Source organism: Delphinus delphis, chromosome 2 (genome assembly GCF_949987515.2).
Source record: "Delphinus delphis chromosome 2, mDelDel1.2, whole genome shotgun sequence".
Lineage (NCBI taxonomy): Eukaryota > Metazoa > Chordata > Mammalia > Artiodactyla > Delphinidae > Delphinus > Delphinus delphis.
The window spans coordinates 121,761,286-121,789,213 of record NC_082684.1 but is presented as its reverse complement, the minus strand read 5'-3'; the positions used below and the strand labels follow the sequence as shown (position 1 = coordinate 121,789,213).

Genomic DNA, 27,928 nt, shown 5'->3' with positions numbered 1-27,928 from the left:
CCTTCAATCTTCAAAATGAGTAAAATACTCTAGTTTCAGGAAAGTAAGGAACTATTTATCATGTGAGAAATGAAATCTTGCTCTTTAGTAAGAGGAATGATGTCAAGCCTGCAGCTCTGATTCCTTGGCAAGACTTTCTGCCACTTCATGAAATTCAAATACCGTTTGGTCAACTTGCAAAATATCACAAGGCTTGTAACCATAATACATGCATTACAACCAAAGACTAACTCTTGGGTATAGAAACAACTCAGGAACAAACAGAGGTTAAGCACAAATAAATTAAGGTCAGGATTTTCATTGCACCACTGATCTGAGGATAAACTAAGTGACTATGTGAACACTGCCACTAAGTTAAAATAGAGTTTAATCACTAAATTTAAGGAAAATCTACTCATGGTCCGACATTAGGTTCAATAGCGTCATGGTCACGTTGGTGGCCTGCAGAGCCCCTGAGGACGCCACCCTGAGATCTCTTACAGGACACAAGCAAAGACAATGACAGTACAAGTCCTTGCTGTCACCCAGTGTCCATCAGTCCAAGAAAAGCTTCAGCCCCCGAGCCTCTTGGCTCCCAACTATGACAGAGGGGCTCCTTGAGGCCATTGCTGGCCATACTGATAAACAATCCCAAGAGATATCACTGAAAATGAATGAGTGAATAATTGTAATTACAAAGAACTCTTGAAACTGTTGGCCTCTGCATAGTGCCATTTCTGTTTTGCATTAAATTTTTTATTCTTTAATTCATTCGGATCATGTGATATGAACTTTTGGGAGGTGCATTTCTACTTTAAAATTATCACTAAATTCTTAGGTGTGGTCAGCAACAATATTTTAAAATTGAAGTACAGTTGATTTACAATGTTTCAGTTAGATAGCGAAGTGATTCAGTTTTATATATATATACACATATATATGTATATACATACACTCTTTTCCATTATATGTTATTACAAGCTATTGAATATAGTTCCCTGTGCTATACAGGGTCCTGGTGGTTTATTTATTTTACATATATTAGTGTGTATCTGTTAATCCCAAATTCCCAATTTATCCCTCCCCCCACTTTCCCCTTTGGTATCTGTACGTTTCTTTTCTATGTTTGTGAGTCTATTTCTATTTTGGAAATATGATCATTTTATCATCTTTTTTTTTTTTAGATTCCACATATAAATAATATGATATTTGACTTTATCTGTTTGATTTACTTCACTTAGTATGATACTCTTGGGTCCATCCATGTTGCTGCAAATGGCATTATTTCATTCTTTTTTATGACTGAGTAATATTGCATTGTGTATATGTACCACATCTTTATCCATTCATCTGTCGACAGGCACTTGGGTTGTTTTCATGTTTTGGCCATTGTGAATATAGCTGCTATGAACACTTGGGTGCATGTATCTTTTCGAATTAGAGTTTTCATCTTTTCCAAATATATGCCCAGGAGTGGGATTGCAGAATCATATGGTAACTCTATTTTTGGTTTCTTAAGGAACCTCCATACTGTTCATCATAGTGGCTGTACCAATTTACATTCCCACTAGCAGTGTAGCAGGGTTCCCTTTTCTCCACACCCTCTCCAGCATTTGTTGTTTGTAGATTTTTTGATGATGGCCATTCTGACCAGTATGAGGTGATAACTCTTAGTTTTGATTTGTGTTTCTCTAATAATTAGTGATGTTGAGCATCTTTTCATGTGCCTGTTTGCCATCTAGTCAGCAACAGCTTTTAATGCTTACCTTTAAGAGCATCAAATATGCATTTAAAACTAGCATACATGCATTTGTATGTCTGAGCTGATGTCTACAATTACAGATTTTTAAAAATATGAACATGCAAAGGCTTTAAGAAAACTGCTGGGAAAACAGATACAAATTTTCAGAAAAGCAAACAGTAAAAATGGACTCATGAATTTTCCTCTGCATCTGATTTATAATATATTATTTCTACATTCTGCTTAATTTCGTCTGTGGATTTAGAGATTTGGGGGATTTTGTTTCCTTTTGTTTTAAATTTTAAGCTTCACACTCAAAAAGATATTTCTGTAGCAAAACAATTTAACCTTTCTAAAGAGTGTCATTTAGAAGAAAGGAAACAAATTTAAATCTGTTTAAATTATGAGGGAATTTGGAAAAACAGCATTGTATGTGTCTGCGTGTCTGTGTAATGGAAAAAATAATGATGTGATGAATTCTAGTTTCCTTGGAAACAGTATTACCAAAGTATACTGTGTATGCATAATAGGATGTGGACTAATTTAGAAACACACCAGTATGGTGCTAAGTATAGTTTCCAGTAAGAAATTCAGGGTCATGTTGCCTGTGGAAGCCTGATTTTATTCACAGATCCTAGTTTCTCTGACCAAGTCTATTTATGTGTTGCTGAAAGGATAGGAGCCATTTATAGCCATTTACCTTCATTCATTCATGAACATCCAGGGACCTATTCTGGGCCACTGGTGGGCCACAGGCACAGCACTCCTCCAGGGAGCTTCTGCACCCCTGGGAGAGGCTTGGGCCGGCAATGCACCAAGAACACCAGAAAGAACAAGGAAACCTCACGAGCTTGAGAAATAAGTATGTTTAGTAAGAAGAATTTAAAAGTGAAGAAATATAGGAACAAGCCCAGTATGTAAACGGGTGGAGGTATATTTTTGAGGACTTGAAGGGATGCAAGAGGTAAAAGGATAAAGATAAAAATTTTATAGAAACGACAATGTGCTTTCACTAAAATAGTATTTATAATTGCAATAACATATTCCTTTTATTAAAAAAATAAACCGAAATGACATCTAACTGCAAAGTTTGTAATTGGAAGGATGTAAGCGTGAGATGAGGAGGGCTGGAGAGGGACCTGATTGGTGCCCTCTCTCTGGGTTCAGAGCCCATGGGTCCTAGAGCAGCTCCCTGATTGGCCGCTGCTGTCCTGGGCTGCTTGCCTGGCATTTTGCAGAACACAGCCAGCAGGGCTGGGCCAGGGCAGATGCACGAGAGCCCTGGGACAGTGCACTGCTCCTGCCCTGCACTAGGGACCCTGAACCAGGGCAGATGAGAGAGGGGGCTGTCCACACCGTGCAAAGAACAACAGCATGCTGGCTATCACATTTGTAATTTGACCACTGAAGGAAAACTGCAACATTGTTGAAAATGCTTTTGACTGTCAAGTTTGGGCCCCACACCCCAGAGATCCATTCATTCCTATATCTTTCCTTTTCTTTTCACAGGAAACTGGCAAGCTTTTGGCTTCTCCAACTTCTGCACCAATTTTGCTTTTCTATAAAATTCAGTGACTTGCAGACGCCACCTTTCAGGCTACAATCAACAAGCCTGCATCACTCCTACTCAAAGGCCATGATGCCGCGGGGTCTGCAGGTCTGGGAAAGGCAGAGTGGGGGCGGCCGAGGCCGAGAGGCCTACCCGGTTGCTGTCACCCTTTGAACGGTCATTCTTTGCCTTGGCGGTCTTTTCCGCAAGCTTCTTCTGCCTTTGAGGGCCTCTTCCAAAGAAAATGTAGTTGACAAAGGCATACTCCAGAAGGGCCAGAAACACAAAGACAAAGCAGCCCATGAGGTACATGTCAATGGCTTTGACATAGGGGATTTTGGGCAACGTCTCCCGAAGATGTGTGTTGATGGTCGTCATGGTCAGCACGGTGGTGATCCCTGTAAAAGAAATGGGAGCGTGAGAGGCTGCAGGTCCACCGCTCAGTTCCTCACTTTTCACTTTCCTGCTTTATTTTCTCAAACAGTGTGAAGTAGTTGAAAATCACGGTTGAATATTGTTGGGTGATCGAAACACTACAGAATATAGAACACACAGTTTGGGCGGCAGGTCACACCTCAGGCTGGGGAGTTAACATCTCTTCCCTCCCTGCGCCACCTGGGAGGCGCCTCCCACTGCACCTGGCCCGTGGACGGAGGTGGATGGAGAGGGGTTGGGGACAAGGCAGAGGCTGCCCTGCATGAAAGCTGTAAGAAATGAAAATAAACCTGGAATTTATCATAAAACACTAAGTGTCTGGGTGAGAAGCTTCTGGGAAGAAAATGAATCTGGGGAATCTAGGAAGGCCATGTGTGGCCACTAGTGAAGAAAATGATTCTTACCACAAGGCCTTAAAGCAAGGGGAATGAGGCAATGACTTAAAGCTGCTAAGGACGGGAACCAGTCCTTAGCTCAGAGAGGGAATGTTCGAGTGTAGCTCCGGAGAACAGATTACCTCACATAGCAACTTCCCACCCCAGCTAAGAAAGAGGCTAATAAGCTGTGCAGCACATGTTGGCTGTGGGCAAGGGCTAAGATTTTACCCGAAGTATAGGATCTTACCATGCTCTGGGGCAAGTGGCCAGATCTCTGTTGGTATTTTTTTTTTTTGTTAAATGTCATTATTTTGTATTCTTTAGATAGTATCAGGTGAAAAATACCATTTTTCCCTAAGGGAGCTCAGTTTAGTCTCTAAAAACATGTAAGGACCATATTTTGTAATTCTCCCATAGCAGTGGGCATGTTCTTGGTGTATAAAGATTCCATATGGGATGATCTGAAGCCACAGACAGCAGGGGACCCATTGGCTCATGACATGACCAGAGCTGCTGAGCTGAATGAAGCTACATGTGTGGGAATGAACTGCATCACTCACTTCTCAGTGGCACGGGCATTACTGCAGCTGACTTGCTCTCTTTGAGACAGTACTTTTGAAATATTAAGAAGTCTCAAAAAAGTAAGGCAGCTCCAAAGAGCCAACTCTTTTCTACCCATTTGACTGGTACCATGGAATGTGATTACTCATGTGTCTTCCAGGACCCAAAGGAGAGGGTCATTGCCACATGAGGACTTCTCTCAAGGAGACTTGCAAGGTGAGAGCTTCAGTCATGGTCCTTCACCCGTAGTAACCCAGAAAACCAATGATGTCCCCTAGACCAGCAGGCGGTGCAAGCCCAAGAGGCTGACCACCCAGACACATGGTCCCACCAGACCACTTCTCTGACCCCACTGGACCCCCACTCAACTCTCTGGGGAAGGGGCTGGGTTTGTTAAGCGTTTTAGTCTGATGCCCTCTGGACTCCCATCCCATTCTTGGATGAGTGCCAGAGTGTAGGGCTCCCCTCACTAGTGACTACCTGGAGAAGAGGGAAGAGAGCCCAGGCTTCCATCCCACACATGCTGAGCTGCTGTTAGCAGGAGATGAGGGAAGCAAGGAGCAGAGAACCTATTTTCATGTCTGACTGCAAACAAGAGCTGACGATGAATATATGGAAGTCAAAGATGTCAGGATATTTTAAGACTCGCCTTTAACATAAAATTCAGGTGTACCTGGGGACTTTTAAGATTTGAAAATGGCAATGGGATAATTATAGTTTACAAGGAAGTGCAAAAACACCACGCAGATGCTACAAAATTAGCTGTTCTCACTATTATTCAAAAATTTTGTAATGTTGTTGCCACAACTTATTTTTTTCTTTCCAAATGGACTTTGGAAAGTGCTCTGCTTTAGTCGTTGCTTTGGCTCTCCAGTTGATTATTCTGAGTGGATGTGTATAACATAGGCCTCAGCAGATGTCCCCAGAAAATGGGCTAAAGTAACACAAAACAGGGACGGCCAGCACATGTCAACGAGAACTCAGCCTGGCAAAGGCAAGGAAAATGGGCAAGGACGCTGGCTTCAGGCCCATCAGTGCCAGCTCAAGGAGTCCCTTAAGAGTAAGGTTTTGTGGTGAGTGTTCCCTGGCTTTCCAGCTTGGGATCACATGACCTCTTAGCTTGAAAGGCCATGCATTCTCTAATTCTTTGTATCATTTTCCTTCCTATCAAGATAACCGTGGAGAGTGGTGGATGCGGTGGTTCACGGCCTGGATAGTAGAACCACATGGCGCAGGCCAAAAGCCCTGCTCCACCACGTACCAGCAGCAGGACCTGAATGAGCTTGATAGGTCCACAACTGTTGTCTAAATGTGTTGTGAAGTCTAAACACCACGGTGATGGGATAACAGTAACTGGCATTGTTAACACTCGCCAACAACAGATGTTATCATTATCAGCATCACAGAAAAATACATTTTCTGGTAGCCTCCAGTTTCTTGGCAGGAGACCCAGATCCGGCAGCCTCTCTTTGAACTTCTAATCTCTAAAGGGGACCCCATCCAAAGGCAGAATGGGAGACTGAGTGGTGCCTTCTGTGTTCTTCATACATTTACCAAGCTCTTGTCTTGCTAACTATTAGCCTCAAATTATTTCTCATTTATATTAAGGAAATATTATGCTTGAAAAACTGCATTTATAAAGAAGGTTGTGAAATAAAAATATAATTTATATCATTTAATCAAAAGATATTTAATTTTTCTTCTTTGTGACCTAAATAATGTGACTTAAATTATTTTAGTGTAAATTTTCACTTTCAGAAGGACCAATACTATTATTCACTGATATGTGGACTATTATTATTCACTGATATGTGGACTTCAGGATGACCATGTAATTACAACTCCCAACTTTGTAGTCTGGCGGCTTCTAACACTAACAGTTCAACGGATGTGGGGGTCAGATCCTGGGCAGAAGAAGCATCCTGAAGCACACAGAGCATCTGTGCAGCACAACTGGGTGAAGAACCAGCGTTTCCCTTCTCAGAGGAGACAACCCCTGACAATTCCAGGTCTAACAGTGCCCTGAGCTGGAGGGACATGCCAAGGAGGTCTTCACTGAGCACCCTTCTGTGCAGACCCACACCTCTCAGACTTCATTTAGAAGTGGGGAGAACTCACCACTGTGCAATCATTCAGGATGAAGGCAAACAGCACTCTAAATATTTCAAAGGGTGTAGTTCATGACAAGACACATGAAGTGAGCTGGGGGAGGGGGAGTTCTCCAGTCAAAGCCCCCCAAACCATGGCTATATCCTCTCCAAGAGGCACTGAGCACATTAGCATCTTAAAGATTCTGAGAGATTCCTTAAAGAATGGTTAATAATAATTCTTGCTGAGCTTTTAAAAAAATCCATCATTTTTACAATGTAATAGACCAAAGAACCCTTCTGTGTATTGTCTATTGACACTGTAGAAATCACGTGTAGTGGTTAAGGGCCCTGAAGTCAGACAAACTGGATTAAAATCTTTCTTCTGACACTTAATATTATCTGACTTTGCACCAGTTATGTAGCTTCTCTGCACCTCACTCCCTTCTCTGTAAAATGGGAACGATAACTCTGCCTATCATGCTATGGATCTTCTGCACCATGGATCAGGTAACCACTTTCCAATGACCTTGCACAGAACTTAGAACTTGAGTATTTGGTAAGTTTCAGCCTTAATGATTGTTGTTGTTGTTGCTGTTATTTAGGGTTCATTACCCGATGATACACTTTTCCTTAACCAATTGGAGTTGCCGTGCTGTCACTTCCCAAGTCCTGCAGGCCCAGGCTCAGAGACCATGTCTTATGCAGAAGCTGGGAGACAAGGAGTGAGAGGACTGGGGTCCCACGCTGAGAGCGGGACCTGCTGGACATCAATCTGGCCAGACACTGCAGCCTGGAGATCCCAGCTGCCTTCTCGACCTCCAGGCCTCAGGTCCACCCCAACACTGGCAAATGCCTTCAATTCTGCCTCCCAGACTTCTGATATCCATCAGAACCTGCACACCTCCAGTGGTAACGCCTTAGCCAGTCTGGACAGACCACTCCTCTGTCCCAGCAAAACATGAAGCATGTTCATGTTTTCATGAACATGAAAACATCCCAGAAGCATGACTGAGGTTTATAGTAACAATACTGAGTTGACAAGAAAAAGTGGAGTCTACTTTCATATGCTGTAATGAGGCTATGTTGACTCTAATCCACTCCAGATAGATTATCTATTTAATATTGTGGAAGACGATGTTTACAATTTAGGAGCTATAGAATTTGGATCATCCAGAAAATTGAGAAATTTGCATTTTCAGTACACCTCTCTTCTGATGATGCCAGATAATTCTGGTTCTTTGGTACTCATATTTCTCTAATTATCTCAAAAATAACAGAGTCTCTGAGGCAGATTCCCTGGAAGCTCAGGAAGCTTCAGCTTCTGATCTTCTCTAATACAGGCCTCTTACAGGCTCGGGAGGGGTTCCGGAAATTCTGTATTTATGTATTTTATATTCTTTTCCTTAAAGAGAGCTCCTGAAGTTGTATAAGCTAGCAGCTCCACAAAATTTGGATCTGCCCTAGCAAATTCATTTTAGCTGTGAATTTTCCAGGTGAGAAGAGAAAATAGTTTAACAAAGAGCAACCTAGTAACATAACAAAAAAGGCAAAACCTACAGAAAGGACTGATGTTACAGGGTAACCTCTGCAGGTGGTAAAAAATCCTGAAGGTTTTTTCGAGAGATTTTTCCTTTACCAAGCCCATCAGAAATAGATTAACAGCACTTCTGATTTTTTGATACCTTATTCTGCTCAAAGTGTTTTTACATTCACCTAATACTTTAGAGGTAACTACCTAAGTTTCTTAAGTCACTGTTAAATGTTATTTCATTAGAAAAAAATAAGTCACTGTTAAATGTTATTTCATGAGAAAAGAAATCTAATCTTGAATCAGTGAGAGTCACCTGTCTTTGCGTCTAAACCAGACGTCCACTTACACACATGTACACACATTCTCCTGGAAGCATGATGCTAAGCAACTTATATTCCTGGGAAGAGATGGTAAATAGAAAAAGTAAGAAAGAGGGACAACCAGATCCCTGAATTCTTATGCTTCTCTGCAGGCTTACCAGCAGATGTGTTGTAATTCTTTCCCATCAGTTTTGAAAGGTATTATTGATGACTTCACTCCCAGGAATTAAATTCAACCCTACCCAAAGAAGGGATAAACTGGACAATTGCTCTTCAGCTCTAAAAGCTCAGTACTTACCTCAAATGTATTTAAATAATTATTTTGTCCATGCAGTTTCATAATAATTAGTTCAGTAGAAAATAATTTTTCTGAAAATATAAGCCTTCCCTTAATAATTAAAAAATATTAGAAATCATACTGGAACATAAAATGTATATTGTACATCAGCTAATAATCCATTTGTCAAGTGACCAATGGCCAGAAGAGATCACTAGAGTTCTTGGGAACCACTCAGAATTTAATATCACATTTTAATGCTCATTAATTTGTGTAATTCCAATTATATGGTATAACATTTGACTGTTTTTCTAACTTAAAAAAGAATGCACACAATTAATCAAGTCTTCTTTCTGGGCCATAGAATAATTTTGAACAGGAGATGTTAATCCTTGCTTTAAAATTAGTGTCAAAAATAGTTTTATTATGCAAATATTCGGCAAGCATATTTTCCCTTTCATAGGCATGAAAATTCACATTTGAGCCTTATAATTAAATTAACACATCAAGAGAATCATGCATGAAATTAGTGTTTCAAGATAAAAAGTGACTATATGGGCAAGACTGGTGTCATGATGTCAAAAAATTGTAGTTGAACTATAGTCTTTGAACTCCCTTAATATTGTAATGATATGGTGACTTTACATTTTAGGTATCATTTAAAAATAGCACATACCAAGGGCAACTCTAGCCGCAGATGCATCATAATTGATCCAGAAGGACACCCATGAGAGAATTGTAATTAGGATAGAGGGCATGTAGGTCTGGAGAATGAAGTATCCAATGTTTCTCTTCAACCGAAAGCTCAGTGAGAGCCGAGGGTAGGCACCTATAGTAAACAGACAGGAGTTACACTGGAGATCAGACACAGCAAAGAGTTTGCTTTGACTTCTAGGGGTCAACAGCATGCATTTGAAAAGTCCAGAACGGAGGGGTGGTCCACAACCATGTAATCTGCCTCCGTGCGCCTAATGGTACCCATCAAGAACTTGGGAGAGGAATGATTTTCAGTCTATGTATGAGGTCATGACGAGGATACTCTTCTAAGGTTAAATACTCAGCTGAGAACTGTCCCTGAGAAAACTTTGGGGGAAGGCTTTAGCTTAGAACACAGAATAGTGCCAAATATCTCATTTAGTTTTCAACTAATGGTCCCCTTCTTCTCCATTGTAGATAGGGGAGATTTGGCTCAAGGCTTTACTGAGCAAAATGGTTTTTATCAGTCATCCCCTGTCAGTCCATCTAGAGCAACAGTGCACAGATGTTTGAGGCACTGACCCTGGAACACCTGGGATAGCTCAGGGACCCCCACCCGAGAGCTGGAGAGGCACAGAGGGCAGGAGTATACTCTGAGATGCTCTGCTCCAACCACAGGAAAGGCATCAAGGAGAGCTGAGGAGAAGCACCCAGTCTGCTTTCCTGTATTTGAATCCCAGTGCTAACCTCCTGATGTGCACATCCCACTTAGACAGCCTTGAACCCCACCACCACTGCCAGTGCAGAGAAAAAAGTCCACTGCTTATGCCACCTATAGCTATATATTTGCCTTTTCTGTTTGATTTTGTTTTTCTTGGAGCAAGGCAAGTGTGGCTTCCATTTCCTCCTGTCCATTTCAACAGCCCACTTTATCAGTTTCAAACTTCTCAGCTCTTAATTTTCTGGACTCAATTGAGGTCGCTGGAAAGTCAACCTTCTCTAATCATCAACTTCCTTGCCTCCTCCCCTCCTGCCTTCACTCATGGGTGGTGCTCTGTTCCTGAAATTCTTCCACCCAAAGCTTCAGGAGGCCTCACTTTTCTTGTCTTCCTCCTACTCCAAGCCTGACAGGCTCCTGTTCTCCTCCTGCCTCAAAGTATATGCATTTTCCTGACTTTACTCCACATCCCTTTCTGGTTTTGTCCCTATATTCTATACCTTTTCCAGTCTGATTCATTCGTATGACTGTTCTACGTAGTAGATGAAAGACTTTAACCTCTAGGCTCTTACTTTAGCATCAACCACATTTTCAGCCAAATTATATAAAGGAGAAAAGAAATCGCCTAATGGACCCAGCATTTAAAAGCTGACAATCTGGAAATTTCCTCCAATCTTTTATGTGCCTGTGTGTGTATAGTTTCTTTTATATAACTCTGATCAAATGCATATATTGTATTGTCACCATAGCATAAACACTTTCATCCTTATTACAAATTACTTATAAATACAATTTTAAAGTTCTCCTAATTTTCCATCAAATACATACACATGTATTCTATAGTTTATAAATACATTTTCCTGAATGCAATAAATTTAGGGTACTGCCATTTTTACAAAACGTAAGTAATATTCTTAGGGATACCTTTGAGCAGAGTCCTTTCATTATGTTTAAACTTACTGCCTTAGGATGAATGTGCCAAAAGAGGAATTGCTAAGCCAAGGCTGAAGGCTTTTGATACATATTCCCAAATTACTTTGCAAAAGAACCACACAAGCATACATGCCACTATGAGTACTTTATAGAAGTGCCTATCTCATTTTGTAAACATAACAATATTGCATAATATTTCTTTTCTTTTCTTTTTTTTTTTTTTTGTGGTACGTGGGCCTCTCACTGTTGTGGTCTTTCCCATTGCGGAACACAGGCTCCGTACACGCAGGCTCAGTGGCCATGGCTTACGGGCCTAGCCGCTCCGCGGCATGTGGGATCTTCCCGGGCCGGGGCACGAACCCATGTCCCCTGCATCGGCAGGCGGACTCTCAACCACTGTGCCACCAGGGAAGCCCCATAATATTTCTTAAAAATAACTTTTGTTAATTTCCTTGGGAAAATGTGTCCTTTCAATCACTTTCTTTAATTGATCACTTCCTAAATGTTTGTTTTTCCCCTGATTTTAACTTTATATATAATCTAATTACACTATTCATTCATTTTTCCCATTTTTTTGTTCCTCTTACTGTTTTTACCTATTCATTAAAGTTCTTTTAATACTAATACTTGCTTGTATCCTCTGCAAGCATTTTCCCAGTTATTTGTTTAAAAACCTGAATTGGGTAAAGTGGGGGACATATAAAAACAAGTTTTTTATGTAGTTGAGTCTATCCATTTTATTTTTTTCCCTGTGATTTTTAAAACCTGTTTTTAGGTTTAGATACATTCACAATAGAGAGCTAACCACAAACTTATTTTGAGGGTTGGCAATTTGATATGAAGTGAACATGCATGTTGTTGGTTTTTGTTCCACAAACAACTAACCAAGTTTTCCAACACCTCTATGAAATAAAGCTTCTGCTGACATAGATTTGATACACTCTGTTGTTTTATAGTACATTCCATGTCTATGGACATGGACATGGACATGTCCATAGACATGATGTGCCCATGAACCAAGTCAGAGCCCTGCCTGGGCTTTAACACCTCTGGGTCCCCGGCCCCATATGTTTCACAAGCACAGTCATACCGTATTCAACAACTTCTAAGGCTTCACATAAAGGTTAAAATAGTCATCCGGGAATTTTAGCTTCTCCAAAATGTTTTCCCAATTTAACATTAGTTTTATTTTCCACCATGTCTCTGCATTAAGCATAACATTTTCTAGCCAAGAAGTATCCTCATTGCCTCAAAATAATTGTTCATATTTCTTGCCTCTGCTGATTCACACCCACTGTTCTCCCCTTAAGAAATGTCTTCTTTTAACCATACTTCAAGGCCTTGGTCAAATGCCACATCTTCCATAAATTCGTTCTTTTTCTTCCCTCCAAGTGTAAGTAATTACCCTCTTATTTTCTTTCCTCTTTAAAGTTATAACTATTAATATTTACCAAGGTAAGATCTTCCTTAGTAAGCTGTACATACCCCTAGGCAGAGTTTGTGAGGTACTGTATTTTTCATATACTGTCATGCCTAGCTAAACGTCTAAACCATCTCTGTCTATTAATAAATGCATCTGTGTACTGAGAGAAAGAAAGCAGGCATATTTGGTTTATTTATGTGACTCTTTAGCAAGTTTAATACTCAAAATAGTCAGTAACTCTATTAAATATTAGTTTGAAATCCCATAGCAACTTCAACATTTTTTTAATAAATTTATTTTATTTATTTATCTATTTATTTTGGCTGCGTTGGGTCTTTGCTACTGTGCACGGGCTTTCTCTAGTTGCGGTGAGTGGGGGCTACTCTTTGCTGCAGTGTGCGGGCTTCTCATTGCGGTGGCTTCTCTTGCTGTGAAGCACGGTATCCAGGCACACGGGCTTCAGTAGCTGTGGCACATGGGCTCAGTAGTTGTGGCACACGGGCCCTAGAGCACAGGCTCAGTAGTTGTGGCGCACGGGCTTAGATGCTCCTTGGCATGTGGGATCTTCCCGGACCAGAGCTTGAACCCGTGTCCCCTGCATTGGCAGACAGATTCCTAACCACTGCACCACCAGGGAAGCCCACAACTTCAACATTTTTACTGAAGTAACTTCAAAATCAGATCTTAGTTTGCAGTTTCATGGCAATCTTATGCCTTTACTTGTCATTTGCTATTCTATGCTCCAAATATTTGTCACTATATCCACTCTACTTGGAATTGTTTGATTCCATCAGGATAGACTGGCTTATGTTGTAGTAGCAAAAGACCCCTCAAATCTCAGTAGCTTTACAACAAAGATTGTTTTTTCTTTCTTGTGCTCCATAGTCACTTAGCTTCCTCTATCTGGAAGACAGCTGGACACTGTGGAAGAGGTGCAACACATACTTCCCGTCACATTTCATTGTCCAGAGCAAGTCTCACTGTCAATCTTTATGTGTAAGACAGTTCAGTCCTCTCCCAGGGAAGTGCAACAAATATTTTTTGAATGATAATGCAATCTACCATATTCCCCAACTTTCCATTTTCTGAGTCAACTTTCTTAACTTTTTCCAAAATGCATCTTCTTTAGGGAAACTGTTCCCTACAAGGCAAATATTGATACTTATGCAATGAAGTACAACTGATACTCTTTTGAGAATACTTGCCCCAGGCAACATGGGGACCAATGATACAATTGCATAGTGAAACACTTGGAAGGTCATTAGTGACCCTGAGAAAGGGAATATTACTCAGATTTCAAAACTATGTATTCACCAAGGTACTCATTAACACAGAACATAGAATTAAGAAAATATACTATTTTCTTATGTATTCTTTTAGTAAATACATTCTATTTCTTAAATGTGAAATATACCTTCAAATTAACAAAATTTTTAGGCATTCACCATGTGCTGCCCCCCCAATCCCAATCTCCTAATCCCACAGGTGGGAATGTTAGTGGAGGAAAAACAAAGATGAATAAGAGGATAGTCTATGCTCTCAACTAGCTCCTAATCTGTCAGAGAGACTCATACAGAACTGGCCTCTGTAAACCGCAGGTAAGGGCTACCCTGGATATTCTTAGGCACACGTTTAAGAAAGGTTTCACGGTATCTAAACTGAGATACTACTGGTTGAATAAGAGTCTTTACGGGCAGAGAAGCAGAATAGCCTTCAAGGTAAAAGATCCACCAGGGCCAAATGAAGAAAAGCCTTTCAAGATACCATGAGACAGAGACCTCAGAATGTTAATAAACACAAGAATCTTCAGAGGTGTCAAGACCCATTCTTCTAGGCAAAGACTTTTGCCATTTGGTGTGCATCCTCAAGAACACATAGAGTCTTTGTGTAGCTCTGTTAGATAAAGTCCTGACACTGGTACAACAGATGTCCTGATGTATCCTATATCTACGGAGAAACTCCTCAAATGATCATAATAAGTGGCTTTAAAGTTCAGAAGTAGTGAGTCAGCTGCACCAAGACATAACCTTCAAAAGAGCAATAGAAGCTTACAAATTACAACAGAAAGGCACAGAACCCTAAAGTCTGTGTGCCAATGCAGATGTGGTCAGGTCCACAAGTAGATGCTGAGTAAAAAGACAAAGGTACAGTCCCTAAATACAAGTGCATTGTTCTGGTTCAGGGCTTCCTTGGTAAAACTATCTATCGAAGATGCCGATCTCAACCCTTTCTCCCCAGATGCACTAAAAGTTGAGGCCAGAAACAAGGCTCTGGATCTCTCATCCAGACTCAATTAATAGCACTTTCTAAGGCATTAATATTGTTGAAGAACTCATAAAAATGTGGATGCAGAGTATCATGTCACCTTTGCGGAGAGATAAGAGCCACTCAAATGTATCTATAAAGTAACAAGCTGATTTTTTAGCAACTGCAGCAGAGCTGGCCTATGTACATATACCTGTCCCTCTCCACGGCGGCCACCGTGGGGGCTCTGTCACAATGGCCTAGGAAGCTTTGTGAGCTTGGTGCTGTTCTTGGGGTCTTTATGACGCTGTCTCATTTAATATCTACCTTTTTTACTTTATAATACAACCTAAAGTTCAGAATGGTGTTCCTAACTTTCTCACCTGCATTGCTAGTCACCTTAATTATGTTCAAAAATTCCATAAAGGAAAGGAGATATATGAAATAGGAAAGAGAGAAAGAGGAAAAACAAAACTTTTTCAAAGACTGTCTCAACCAGGCAATGATTCTCTTTCTGATCCTCCACAGTAAAGCCAGAATGTTCTATCCTATGACTCTGAAGCAAAGAGCAGGGGCATCTGAGTGATCCAGTTTCAGGCTCCGGGTTTATTTGGGATATTCCTTTAGGAAGCTGGCTACCCTCTCAGACCCTTAGTTTCCTTGTGTGTAAAATTAGGGCAAGAATATCACAAGTGAAAAAAGAAAAAATATAAATCATACTCCATTGATTATAAACTATTATTCTGCAAAGGAAACCATCAAGAAAATGAAAATACAGTCCACAGAAAGGGAGAAAATATTTGCAAATCATGTATCTGATGAAGAACTTATATCTAGAATATATAAAGAAGGTTTACAAAAAATACAAACAGCCCAATTTAAAAATGGGCAAAGGACTTGAATAGATATTTCTCCAAAGAAGAAATTTACAGTGTCTAGTAAGTACATAAAAGATGCTCAGCATCTTACTCATTAAGGGAATGCAAGTCAAAAACACAATGAGATGCCATTTCATACTATTAGGATGACTACAATAAAAAAGAGAGACAATAACACATGTTGGTAAGGATGTGGATAAATTAGAACCCTCAGGATTGCTTATAGAACTTAAATGGTACAGCCACTTTAAAAAACAGTTTGGCAGTTCCTCAAAAGCTTAAACATAGTTATCATATGACCCAGCAGTTGCAATCCTAAGTACATATGTAATGCAAATGACAACTTATGTCCGCAGAAAAACGTGTGCATGAATGTTCATAGCAGCTTTATTCCTGATGATCAAAAGGTGGAAACAGCCCAACATTCATCAACTTTATGTATGGTTAAACAAAAAATGATATAGTCATACAATAGAATAATATTCAGCAATAAAAAGGAATGAAGTATCGATAAATGCCACAACAAGGATGAACCTTGAAAACATCATGCTGAGTGAAAGAAGCCAGACATATAGGACCATATAGTGTATGATTACATTCACATGAAATGTACAGGATAGGTAAAACCATAGAAACAGAAATTAGATTAGTGGTTACCCAGGGTTAGGGTTGGCAGATTGGGGGAAATGGGGAGTGACTGCTAATGAGTACAGGGTTTCTGGGGTGATTAAAATATTTGGAAATTGATTGTGGTCATGATTACAAAACTCTGTAAATACACTAAAAACAATTGAATTATATACTTTAAATGCTTAAATTTTAATGGTATGTAAATTACATTTTAATAACTCTGTCATAAGAAAAAGAATACCTACTATGTGTACTTTACTGGAAATTAAATGGCTTAATTCATTTATATCAAGTACCAAACATACTACCTGGCTGCAAATACACACTCAATAAAAGCAAGTTCCTTCTTCCTTTCCTTTCTCTCCTCTGTGGTGACTTCTGTGCTCAAGATTCTATAATCTAAGCATTTTTACCACTGAGCATATTTTAAAAATTGTGTGGAAGTCTTAAAAGCAATTCCAAAAGATGAAGATAGACGAGAGTTAGTTTTGCAAAGGAGGTGTGGGACAATGAATTTCTGAGGAAATCTGGCTTCTGTAGTGAGACATTTTTCATAGGTCAGGAGCCCTTAAAGGGAAATGATTTCATAGCAATAAGATGAGATAGTTAAGCTCTCCTTTGGCACTGAGAGAATAAGTTTGCTCTAGTTCTGCCATTTTGCACTGAGAGATTAGTAGTATTTGGCTAGTAAGCACAGGTGACTTGTCTCTAAGTATCCTTCTAAAAACAGTCGATGGGGAAAAAAGAATGGGAATTTGTCTCTGGAATTTAAAAGACAATGAGATATAGATGATAATTCCTTCTTCTAACCTTTCATATAATATTGGCTCTAGACCAATAGTAGATGTTATTTAGAGACCCAATGAGTAATAATTTGATCACAGGGCTTTACTTTAGGAAAAAACTAAAGCACAGAGTTCACGAATGGACTCTAGAGAAAATTAAGTGAATGTATTAAGGGTGTGACATGCAGACTTTTAAAAATTTTGTAATTTGTTTCATAATCATAATTGAAAAGCAAAATAGTGTTTTGAAAGTTGATTTTTGAAGAATAGAAAATTCAGGTGTCTTAACAGAAATGTATCATCATCATTTATTTTTAGATTCTTTTCTTTTTCTTTCTTCTAATCTTGGCAGAAGTATTTTGAAATGAAGTCAGAATGTATCAGTCCAAATGTACCCCGGAAAAAAAGGAGAGAAATAAAAACATCACATAATTAAAGAGGCATATTAAGTAACTTGTTCTCCATGAATTTACCAAAAATCTCAGTCTTTTGGCTCAAAGAAAATGAAAAAGTTAGGAGTAAATTTCAGATTTGGCAAAAACCATATATACCAAAGTTTGTGGGTCAGCAGAAGTACATTCAAGACGAGTACAAAAGCTGAAGTCCCAATGAAGTGATCCCGTGTCCAGAGTGATATTTAAAGGGCTCTTTGATTGTTAGCTGGATATGCTTGTTGAAATAAATTTAACACAGTATTTCTTTTAACCTAATCCTCTTACTATCTGCCATTGAAGTGCTTTGCTCACATTTTCACAGCTTTGTATTGCTGCAACCAAGGACCCAGATCTCCTGACTTTGAGCTTTACAGCACTTTCCTCAGTAGTACACTATTATGGATAAGTGTTTCCTCTCTATAATGTTGTCAGAAAAATACAGAATTAAATGATTTATATTTACTGAACTGTGATTATAAAAAATGTATCCCAAATTTTCTTTTTTACTCTCATGTAATTAATAGTCCAAGCTAAATAAGAATTAAATATTGAAACAACTGTAAATTTTTCTGAAAAAATAAAGAGGAGTGAAAAATAAGCTATGGTGTTTGAGTATTGTGGAATAGGTAACCCTTCTATTGGAAACAACTGGGAAAAATGGACAAAACTTAAATACATCTCCTTAGAGGCACTGGAGTGATAACAAGCCAGTAAGAATCTGGGCTAAGGTTTGGGAGAAAAAGTAAACTGGGAGAGGTGAGCTCCATGTTTCAGATAGCTGTAGTTTCTATAACAGAAAGATGAGAAGCTAAGTAGAACATCTGACAGACTCATGGAACAAAGGGAGCAAAAATGAGATAGACACCATCAAACAGGGATTCCAAAGAGCTCTGTCCAAGATGTAAAGATAAATTACAAGGATTCAAGCATGCACAAGGAATGAATCTGAACTCAGCATTACCCAAATCCCAGAAAGCAAATGAAGCTTGTTCTGGATTGCTAATGCCTCTAGATGCCTGATAGAGGCAAGCATAAATTCTCTCTGAAGAAAGAAAACATCATCATAGATTTTGAATTACATCTATAATTTTCCCATGTACAACACTAGCAGATTAGACACAGATGAAGAAAGAATTGTTGAACTGAAAGATAAACCAGAAGAAAATTTCCAGAGTGAAGCATGAAGAGAAAATAAAAAATTCAGAAAGCAAGGTGAAGATATAGTGACAAGACAGAAGATATAGTGACAAGATCCAATGTTGGAATTGTCAGAATTGAAATTGGAACCCTCGAAGGAGAAAAGCAGAGAGAAAATGGAGGAAAAGCAATCGTGGCTAACAGAGCTCTAAAACTGCTGAAAGACCTCAAGCCAAAGATTCAAGAAGATCTACAAACTCCAAGAAGAATAATTAGAGAGAAAATTATATCTTGGTACATCATAAGTGCCAGTGAAATCAAAACAAAGAGAAAAATTATAAAAGGATCTGGAGGGGGAGGAAAAACAGATTAATTTGAAAGTAGCACCAAGTAGACCAACAACTGTCTTCTCAATGGAAACAATGGACACCAGGGAAAATGAAGTCATATCTTCAAATGGAAAGGAAAAAATGCCAGCCTATCTTTCTGTAACCAGCAAATTTATCCTATAAGAATAAATATGATATAAAGTCATACACAGGTTTTTTTTTTTAAAAAAAAAAACCCTAGAAGAAATTTGACCAGGAGGCTCATACTAAAGAAAATATTTTAAAAATATTCTTCTTTAGGCAGAAGGAAACATTCACAGATAGACTTGGTGGTAAAGGAAAGAATGAATAACAAAGAAGAGAGGATTATTTATAATTACATCTAAGTGAAAATTTCCTGCATCTAATAACAATAATAATATGGTACAGGGTTTAAAATATATATAAAATTATAATACATAATGACAATAGCATATATAAGTCAGAATGAGGAACTATGGAATCCAAATGTACAAAGGCCCCTCCAGTGCTCAGGAATAGGTAAAAATACCATCTCAGATAAATTCATAGAGGTAATAAAACTTTAGCAAGGTTGTTCAATACAAAATCATTGTGTTCTTATATACCAGCAACAAATAAGAAATTATGTTAAGAAAATTTTACCATCTATAATAACATCAGAAAATACCAAACATATAGAAAAGTTTAACAAAGATGTACAAGTTTTCTACACAGAAAACTCTAAATGTTATTGAGACAAATTAAAGAAGACCAAAATGAGAGATAAAATATATACAGATTGAAAGAATTATAACAAGGTCACTTTTCACTAACTTAACTAATACATTCCCAATAAAACGCCAAAGCATTTTTTAAATAAAAATTAATGATCTGATTATAAAAGTTTTATGGAAATGTAAAGGGCCAAAAATAATCATCAATAGTAAATAAAAAGAAAGGGAAGGAAGGATCTGCTCTACTTAAAAGCTACAGCAATCCACACAGTGAGGGAAGTGTACAAAGATGGATAAATAAACCCATGGCACAGAATACAAAGTCCAAAAACAGATCCATGCACATACAAACAATTTATGACAAAGGTGTTGCTGCAAGCACAATGATGCTGTGGAAGATAATGAAACTTTCACACCTTTCACCAAAAACTGAATTCCAGGTGGACTGTAGGTCTCAATGTAAAAAGTACATTTTTGTAACACATTATAACCTGTATAAGTTTGCATCCAGAATTTATAAATAACTCCAATAAATTATTGACAGGAAATTCACATAAAAAAACTTGCATAGGTAATTCACAAAAGAGGATCTCCAAAGAGCCATTAGGGAAAGGTGCTCAGTCCCACTAGCACTCAGAGGAATGGAAGTTAAAACCACAAGACATCACCCAACACCCGACAGGTGACTTCCATGTGAAATATTAGCAAGGTCGTTGTGGGGCAAAAGGAACACTCAGGCATTACTGCTATGAATGTAAGTTAGTAAAACCACTTTGGAAAACAGGTTGGCATAATCATTAAGCTTGAACATTCACAATTACACTTTTAAGCATATTCTCAACATTTATGTGAGCATTTATTCACAAAAAAACAAGTACAAGAATGTTCACAGTGGCATTACTCATAAATCTCCACCTGCAGTAGACTGGAAAAATAAATTGTGGTGTATTTACACAGTAGTACAGCAAGGAAAATAAATGAACCATAGCGATACTGATGGATTTCACAAACATAATGTTCAATTAAAGAAGGTAGTCACAAAATAATTTAAACTCTACTATCCCATTCAATAAAGTTCAAAAATACAAAATTAACTATACTGTAACAAGATAGTGGTTTCCTTTGAGAAGGAGGGATGTAAAGAAATTAGGAGAGGTCATAGTGTGTATCTTGGGAGTGCCCACAGCATTCTACTTTTTGACCTGATTTTCCTTTTTTACAAGATTTTCATTTTCTGATAATTCACTTAGTACTATATTTATATTTTAAATACTTTTCTGTATGCACACATACAGAAAAGTTATAAAGATTATACTTAAAGTCATAAAAATCTATAAGTCTTTGTATTAAAAATAAAGCATGAGAAAAATTCTAAACCTTCCTAGGAGTGTCTTGCTTTAATTAATTACATTCTTTTAGAAGGTCCACCAACTTCTGTTTGACAATTTACGTAAAATTTTCACATATTTCTTAATGAATTGAGATCTGTTTGCTTTAAGGTCATTCAACTTGATATTTCTGGCACATCCCAAGTACTTCAGCAACACATGTATATTTATTATGTTTAACTAAGCAGAAATTAGATAAAAGAATGAAAGTATTTCCTTTATTGAGATTCTGCTTGAGTCACTGGCTTAATTTCAGTAAGCAGAAAATAATGATATAATACTTGCTTTGCTAAGTTTTTCTGAAAGATGTTTTCAAACCCCAACATTTAAATAATTATGGCTTGCCTATCTAGAACAGGTTTAAAAGCTAAGTTCAGTAAAAATTTCTTACACAATTCCCAAAGCTTGTATAGAAGGACAATATCTTTTCAGGTTTCAATCAAAAGATTTCAAAGACTAATCTCAACTTGCACTTATTTTTAAAAATACATTTTCAGTATTTTCTGAAATTCAACCATAAACCACTAATGAGTCATAGAGAACTAGATCACACTTTAAAGTAGAAATCTGTGAACTGCAGTAAAAACATACTTTATTTGTAGGGTTAAAGCAGAAATGAAACATCAGGTAATCTCACATCTAGGTGACAGCAAGCTGCTCCCTTCTTTCATTATTTCTCTTTAATCTGGTCTCCTTTTTCCTTCTTGGAAAGACTTCCCCATGTGTGTTTTCAGGTTTGGCTTAATTCTATAGACTGTAGGTGCTAAAGAATGATCTGAGTATTCACTTTATAAACTCTTTTCTTAAGAAATATAGCTCTGAATCAAGAAGGAATATTGGTAATAGATTCAGGACTTTCCAAGAAATCCAGTGGATTTAAATAGTCAATGATATACCACGGATCTAATGAAAGATTTCTTTTTTCTCTTCTCTGTTTGACTTTCAAGCAGAATCTGTAATTGAGGTTTTGGTATTTTGTGGGAATCCTGAACATATGGTTATGAACAAATGAATTAATTCAGAAGATTTTAAATGAATGCCAGATATATAAGAGAGTGAGAGTAATAACATACGACAATTGATAGAGGAATGATACAGTCAGACTGTGACTCGAAGCTTTTCAAAGGAAAAGGATAATTGGCAGAGATGCTCAAGGAAGGCCAATCAGAGATGTTGGTGTTTCAACTGTCCATTGATGAATGTACTGGATATGAATAGAAAAAAGAGGAAGAGAATACATCAAATGTGGGCTGTAATAGGAGCAAAAGTCTTTAGGCAGCATGCAGGAGTGAGTGGAGGAGAGAAGAAGAGATGACTGCAGCAACTAAAACAAAGCTTTGTGTTGGGGATGTTTATGAGCTAAACTGAAGAGGAGAGGTTAGAGCTAGATGTGGATCCACGGTGAAGGAGACTGGATTCCTTGCTGCTGCAGGCAAAGGCAAGTCATCACAGGTTCTGGAGCTGAAAAGTGGCTTCATGAAAACAGTGTTGCATGACCACTATTTACAATAGCCAAGACATGGAAGCAACCTAAATGTCCATCTGTCCACAGATGAATGGATCAAGAAGACATGGTAATCTATCTATCTATCTATCTATATCTATCTGTAGATATCTATCTATATATATATATCTACACACACACACACACACACACACACACACACACAATGGAATATTACTCAGCCATAAAGAAGAATGAAATAATGCCATTTTCAGCAACCTAGACCTAGAGATTATCATACTAAATGAAGTCAGACAGAGAAAGGCAAACACCATATGATATAACTTACATGTGGTATCTACAATATGATACAAGTGAACTTATTTACAAAACAGAAATAGACTTACAGACATAGAAAACACACTTATGGTTACTAAAGTGGAAAGGGGGTAAGGGAGGGACTAATTAGGAGTCTGGGATTAACAGATACACACTACTACATACAGTCCTACTGTATAGCACAGGGAACTATATTCAATATCCTGTAATGAGCCATAATGGAAAAAAATATGAAAAAGTATAAATATATAACTGAATCACTTTGCTGTACACCAGAAACTAACACAACATAGTAAATCAACTATACGTCAATAAAAAAAGCAAACAGTGTTGCATGGCTACTAATTTGCCAGCAAAATGCAGGATGGACTGGAAGGCAGAGGCACATTTCTTGCCATGAAGGATTTCTGGACATTGGATGAATCAATTCTAGGTCTCTGGATTAAGAATTTGGAGGCCTCCAATCCCGACATCCGTTTTAGAAACTTGCATAAAAGCATTGCTCATCAAGAACGTACAGCCCATAGGGACTTCCCTGGTGGCACAGTGGTTAAGAATCCACCTGCCAATGCAGGGCACACGGGTTTGAGTCCTGCTCCGGGAAGATCCCACATGCCGTGGCACAACTAAGTCCATGCACCACAACTACTGAGCCTGCGCTCTAGAGCCCGCGTGCCTAGAGCCTGTGCTCCGCAACAAGAGAAACCACTGCAATGAGAAGCCCACGCACTGCAACGAAAATAGTCCCCCACTGGCCGCAACTAGAGAAAGCCTGCGTGTAGCAACAAAGACCCAACGCAACCAAAAATAAATAAATTAATTAATTAAATTAAAAAAAAAGAATGTACAGCCCATTAATACTGGAAAGTAAGGGAAGGAATGACACAGATGCCGTGGACAGGCACAGTAGATATTGTTTGTCATCCCAACAGCTACACGCTGTGTAACAACACTTATAACATTAATATATAAAAGTATGGAAAATAATCATTTAAATAAAGCTTAAAAATATTAGTTTTTAAAATCTTTGTCAAACAGATATATCAGGGTTTCCTATTTGTCAGGAACCTTGTGGATTAATTTCTGTCCTTTCTAGCTTTACTGTGTAAATTTGGTCAAATCATTATCATTCTTGAACATCAGTTTTCCTATACTTTAACTTGGGCTAATTTGTTTGTCAAGTACCAGTCTCCCAGGCACATTAGTGAAAAATCTCGAACACAAGGTGCTATGAATTATAATGTAGCACACCATTGTTATTGTTAGAAATCACAATGAGTAATAAAGTTTTACTTCATTTTCTTTTGAGTTGTAAGGGGATCGAAATATTTTTTCCAAATCCTATTTGCTGAGTCATGGCAGAAATGGAATAATTATTATTGAGGTGAATTAACTCAGTTATTTCTTTAAAATGCACTCATGGAACAAAGTTCCCTCCTTCTAGGCAAAGGCATACTTAATTTCCTCCCCAGGTACAAAGAGGTTTTATGTGGATTTTTCTTTTTAAAACATCATATTTTAGTACATTAAATATTTGAACATATAATGTTATTAATTTATATAGTATCTCTTTTGCAGAAACAATTCATTTGATTAGGGTTGAATACATACTTAGTAATGACAGTCAAACTTCCTCTTGTAATTCAACAACCATGCAGTTTTCAAACTATTGAGTGGGCTAGATGCTGGGATATGTATTAGGGATACAAATATGAACCCCAAACAAGCCCTATTCTTAAGAAACCCTCAGACAAGCACTTAGGAGTCAGTTACATCATGCTCAATAATCCAGGAGAATAATGTCATACATTTTCTAATATTTAAAGCTCTGGGCAGCCACTGGAGTGTCTATTCTCAGACTCCTCAAAATATGTCTCATTCCTGGACCCACGCAATTTAATTAATGAAAGCTAATCAGTGCTCACCCTATTATAGGCTCTTTATTTATACTAACTCATGTAATCCTCTACAATCCTACCAAATAGATATTATCAATGTCCTCTTTTTCTCAGAGAGATCACCATGGGTCACCCTGCTAGAAGGTTCCAGAGTCTGGACTTAAGCTCTGGCAGTTCTGGCTCCAGGGTATGAGTCTTTAAACCTTGTACATACTGTTTCTTGAACTCGAGCTCTCTTATTGTGGTTCAATTCCCACTAAACACCCCACTAGGTAAGAGGCTACCTGATGTCATCCGGGGCACACTGCTGAATGCTTGCAGGCTGTGAGCAGTCCCACTGGACCAGACACTCCCTGCTCCCTCTCTGACCCAGGGTTCAGTCCCATGCCTAGTTCATGCCAGCCATTGAGTGAATATTCACGACTCCTTTTGTATGTATTCCCTGCCCTGCAGCCTGCAACCTCATGTTACCCAGGAGACGGATTAGGACTCTACACCTTGGGAAACCACAGCAAGACGCCATTCACAAGGTCCTCAAAGAGGCAGGACAAGGGAGAGGTGGGCCAGCCACAGAATTTCGCTTGCATGACCCTGAGAAGAAGCATCTCCAGAAACCTCCAGAGTGTTGTGTCTTTCCTAATCCCCTTTCTGAGAATCCTCTTTCAGGCTACAGAATCCTTCAGTCCAGTTTACTGATTGAAATCTCATTAACTCAGAACACTTGTGTAAAGGAAAATAAATTAGTATAATATTTAATTTTGAAATAGTTTTGTAACAATGTGGCTTATGACCTTTTTACATAAGTAAGCAAATTAGAATAATTTTAAAGCGCAGGGTCTTTGAAGGATGGGAGGTTTATAACTGACTGATACGGAGCTCCTGGTGACACCCTGCGAATGCAGAAACTCGGTGAGCACAGAAAAGAGGACTCAACACTGCATTCTGAGGGCATGATCTTGTGTATCTTCTCCAGATGTGTTTAGGATATGTTCTGCCATACACATAGTTAAAAGAAAGACAGAGACTGCACCTAGGAAAAAGTGGCTCCAGTGCTTTTGAGCAAGAAGATTCAGGAAGGCCATTCTATGTGGTTGCAGTTTCCCATGGAAGCACCACACCCTCCACAGACGCCTCATCAGGCTTTCAAGGAGGGTGCATGAAAATGCAATAAAAGGGCCTCCTGGCAGTGCCCTAACAGCCCTATCTGCAATCTTCTAGACAAAGGCAGGCATGGGCAGGACTCCTACACCAAGACAAGACTATCCCTGCGTTCTGAGCAGACCTCTGCTCACATCATTTGGAGCATGGAACAGTTTGAAATCCAGTTTTAAAAGCAATAAATCATTTTCTGCAACACATCACAGGGCAATTTTCTTGGTTGTGGAAACTATTCCTTAATGATAAGCCCAGGTGCCTTTTGGCCTCACCACCCACCCAAGGTGAGCACCTCCGTGCGTACTCTACAGAGACTGCAAGCACATTTGCAGGACGTCTTGCAACACAGGAGAAGGTGGCACCGCCATGAAGATGGACCTTAAACATTCAGGCTTCTGTCTCTACTTGCACGTCCCTTCGTTCTTGAGGCTGAGGTAGAGAGGAGAGAAACCGGCCCAGTGCGGACTGGCTGCATGGCCGCAGCATGGCAGGCATCCCACAAGGAGGGGACGGGGAGTGGGGTCAGCCGTGCCCAGGACAGGCCTCTCTTATGGGAGGGGTCTCCTTGAAGTCGCAGGCACTGGTGGTCAGTGCAGCACTGAAGGAATGCAGAGCTGTCACCTAAGCCAACCTGGGGAGGCAGTGTGTGGGCAGAGCAGGGGCCAAACCTTCACAGAGGAAGAGCATTTCGATTAAGCTGAAGAATGAGTAGAAGGTGGCCAGGTGAAGAGATTCAAGGTTGCCATGGGTCACAGGCATTCAAGCTAGAGGCTACAGGCAGAGAGTGCAGGCCGCAGGCTTCATGAATGCTGGCACAGAACCAGGGCTAACCACCACCCACTTGGTGTGGTTTAAGCTACATTGTCAGGAGAAAGCCAAGATGGGAGATCCCAGCTCTGCCTTCTTGAGAATTCTCCACTCAGAGTTTGTGGTCTTTAGAATACCCTACACTTTACAGAGCGCTTTTGTTTATTCTCTCAGCTACAGCACAGCATTCAGTAAGAACACCGAGAAAGCACTTCCCATTGTGAGAGACATGGTTGGAACTTAATAAAACCTCAGCAAGTTCAGACAGGAGAGTAGAAGATAACTACTCTGTCTTTGGACAGTTGAAACAAAGATGACAATGAAACCCAGGCCAGGGCAGCCTCCCAGATGATATTAGGAGCAGATGACCATGTCTGAAGAGGCGTCACTAACTGCAGGTGCCCAGGTTCCCGGACCAGGGCTGACTGCCAGCCCAGAAGTGGGGAGAAGGTCTCTTACTTTTGACAGCACAGCACTTGCCTCCTCAGGTCTTCCTCCCTCTCCTTCCTTCCTGCCTCCAAGGCCATCAGTGGCCTCTTGTCTGCCCAGAATGAAAGCTGCTTATGTTATCAAACAAGGTTGGTTAAATTCACCCTCAGTCTTTTAACTTTTCAATAACCAGTACAGAGAGCATCTCCTGGTCAGGTGCTCCTTCCTACCCATCAAAGCTTATCCATCCCCTCTAGATACAGAGAAAAGGGTAGAGAAAATGATGAAATATTGATGATAGTCCTTTTTTGGTTGACTCAGCACTGTGAATCAGCAGCAGGGTATTTCACAATGATAGCATCATGGCCAGGCAGCCAGTATCTTTCCAGGGAGTATGAGGGGATGCAGGACTCACCTGTGGCAAAGACAACATTCCTGGAGACCAGACGATGCTCCACGATGGAGAACTGTGGGAGCTCAATTCTCTCCACTCCAGTAACAGCCTTATCACCACCACGCCAGTAAAATTCAATGTCATCTGTGGTGTAGCCATCTGCCAGGAGAGAGAAGCAAGGACATGGCAGAAATGAAGCATTATTTTGTCTAAAGAAACTGTCACTAATAAATGGAAGTAACAGCTTGCCCATGTTTGAAGTAAATTTGTTTG

General features: G+C 39.3%; 1 protein-coding gene across 1 annotated transcript in view; it reads right to left on the bottom strand.

The window, feature by feature from the left end:
- Positions 1-27,928, bottom strand: part of GABRB3 (gamma-aminobutyric acid type A receptor subunit beta3) — a 235,114-nt gene that overhangs the window by 9,483 nt on the left and 197,703 nt on the right. The window contains exons 6-8 of the mRNA XM_060005522.1: positions 27,677-27,814; positions 9,537-9,689; positions 3,423-3,667 (exon numbers count right to left, since the gene is read on the bottom strand). Of these exons, the coding sequence (XP_059861505.1) occupies positions 3,423-3,667; positions 9,537-9,689; positions 27,677-27,814 (536 nt within the window). The remainder of the gene's footprint in view (positions 1-3,422; positions 3,668-9,536; positions 9,690-27,676; positions 27,815-27,928) is intronic.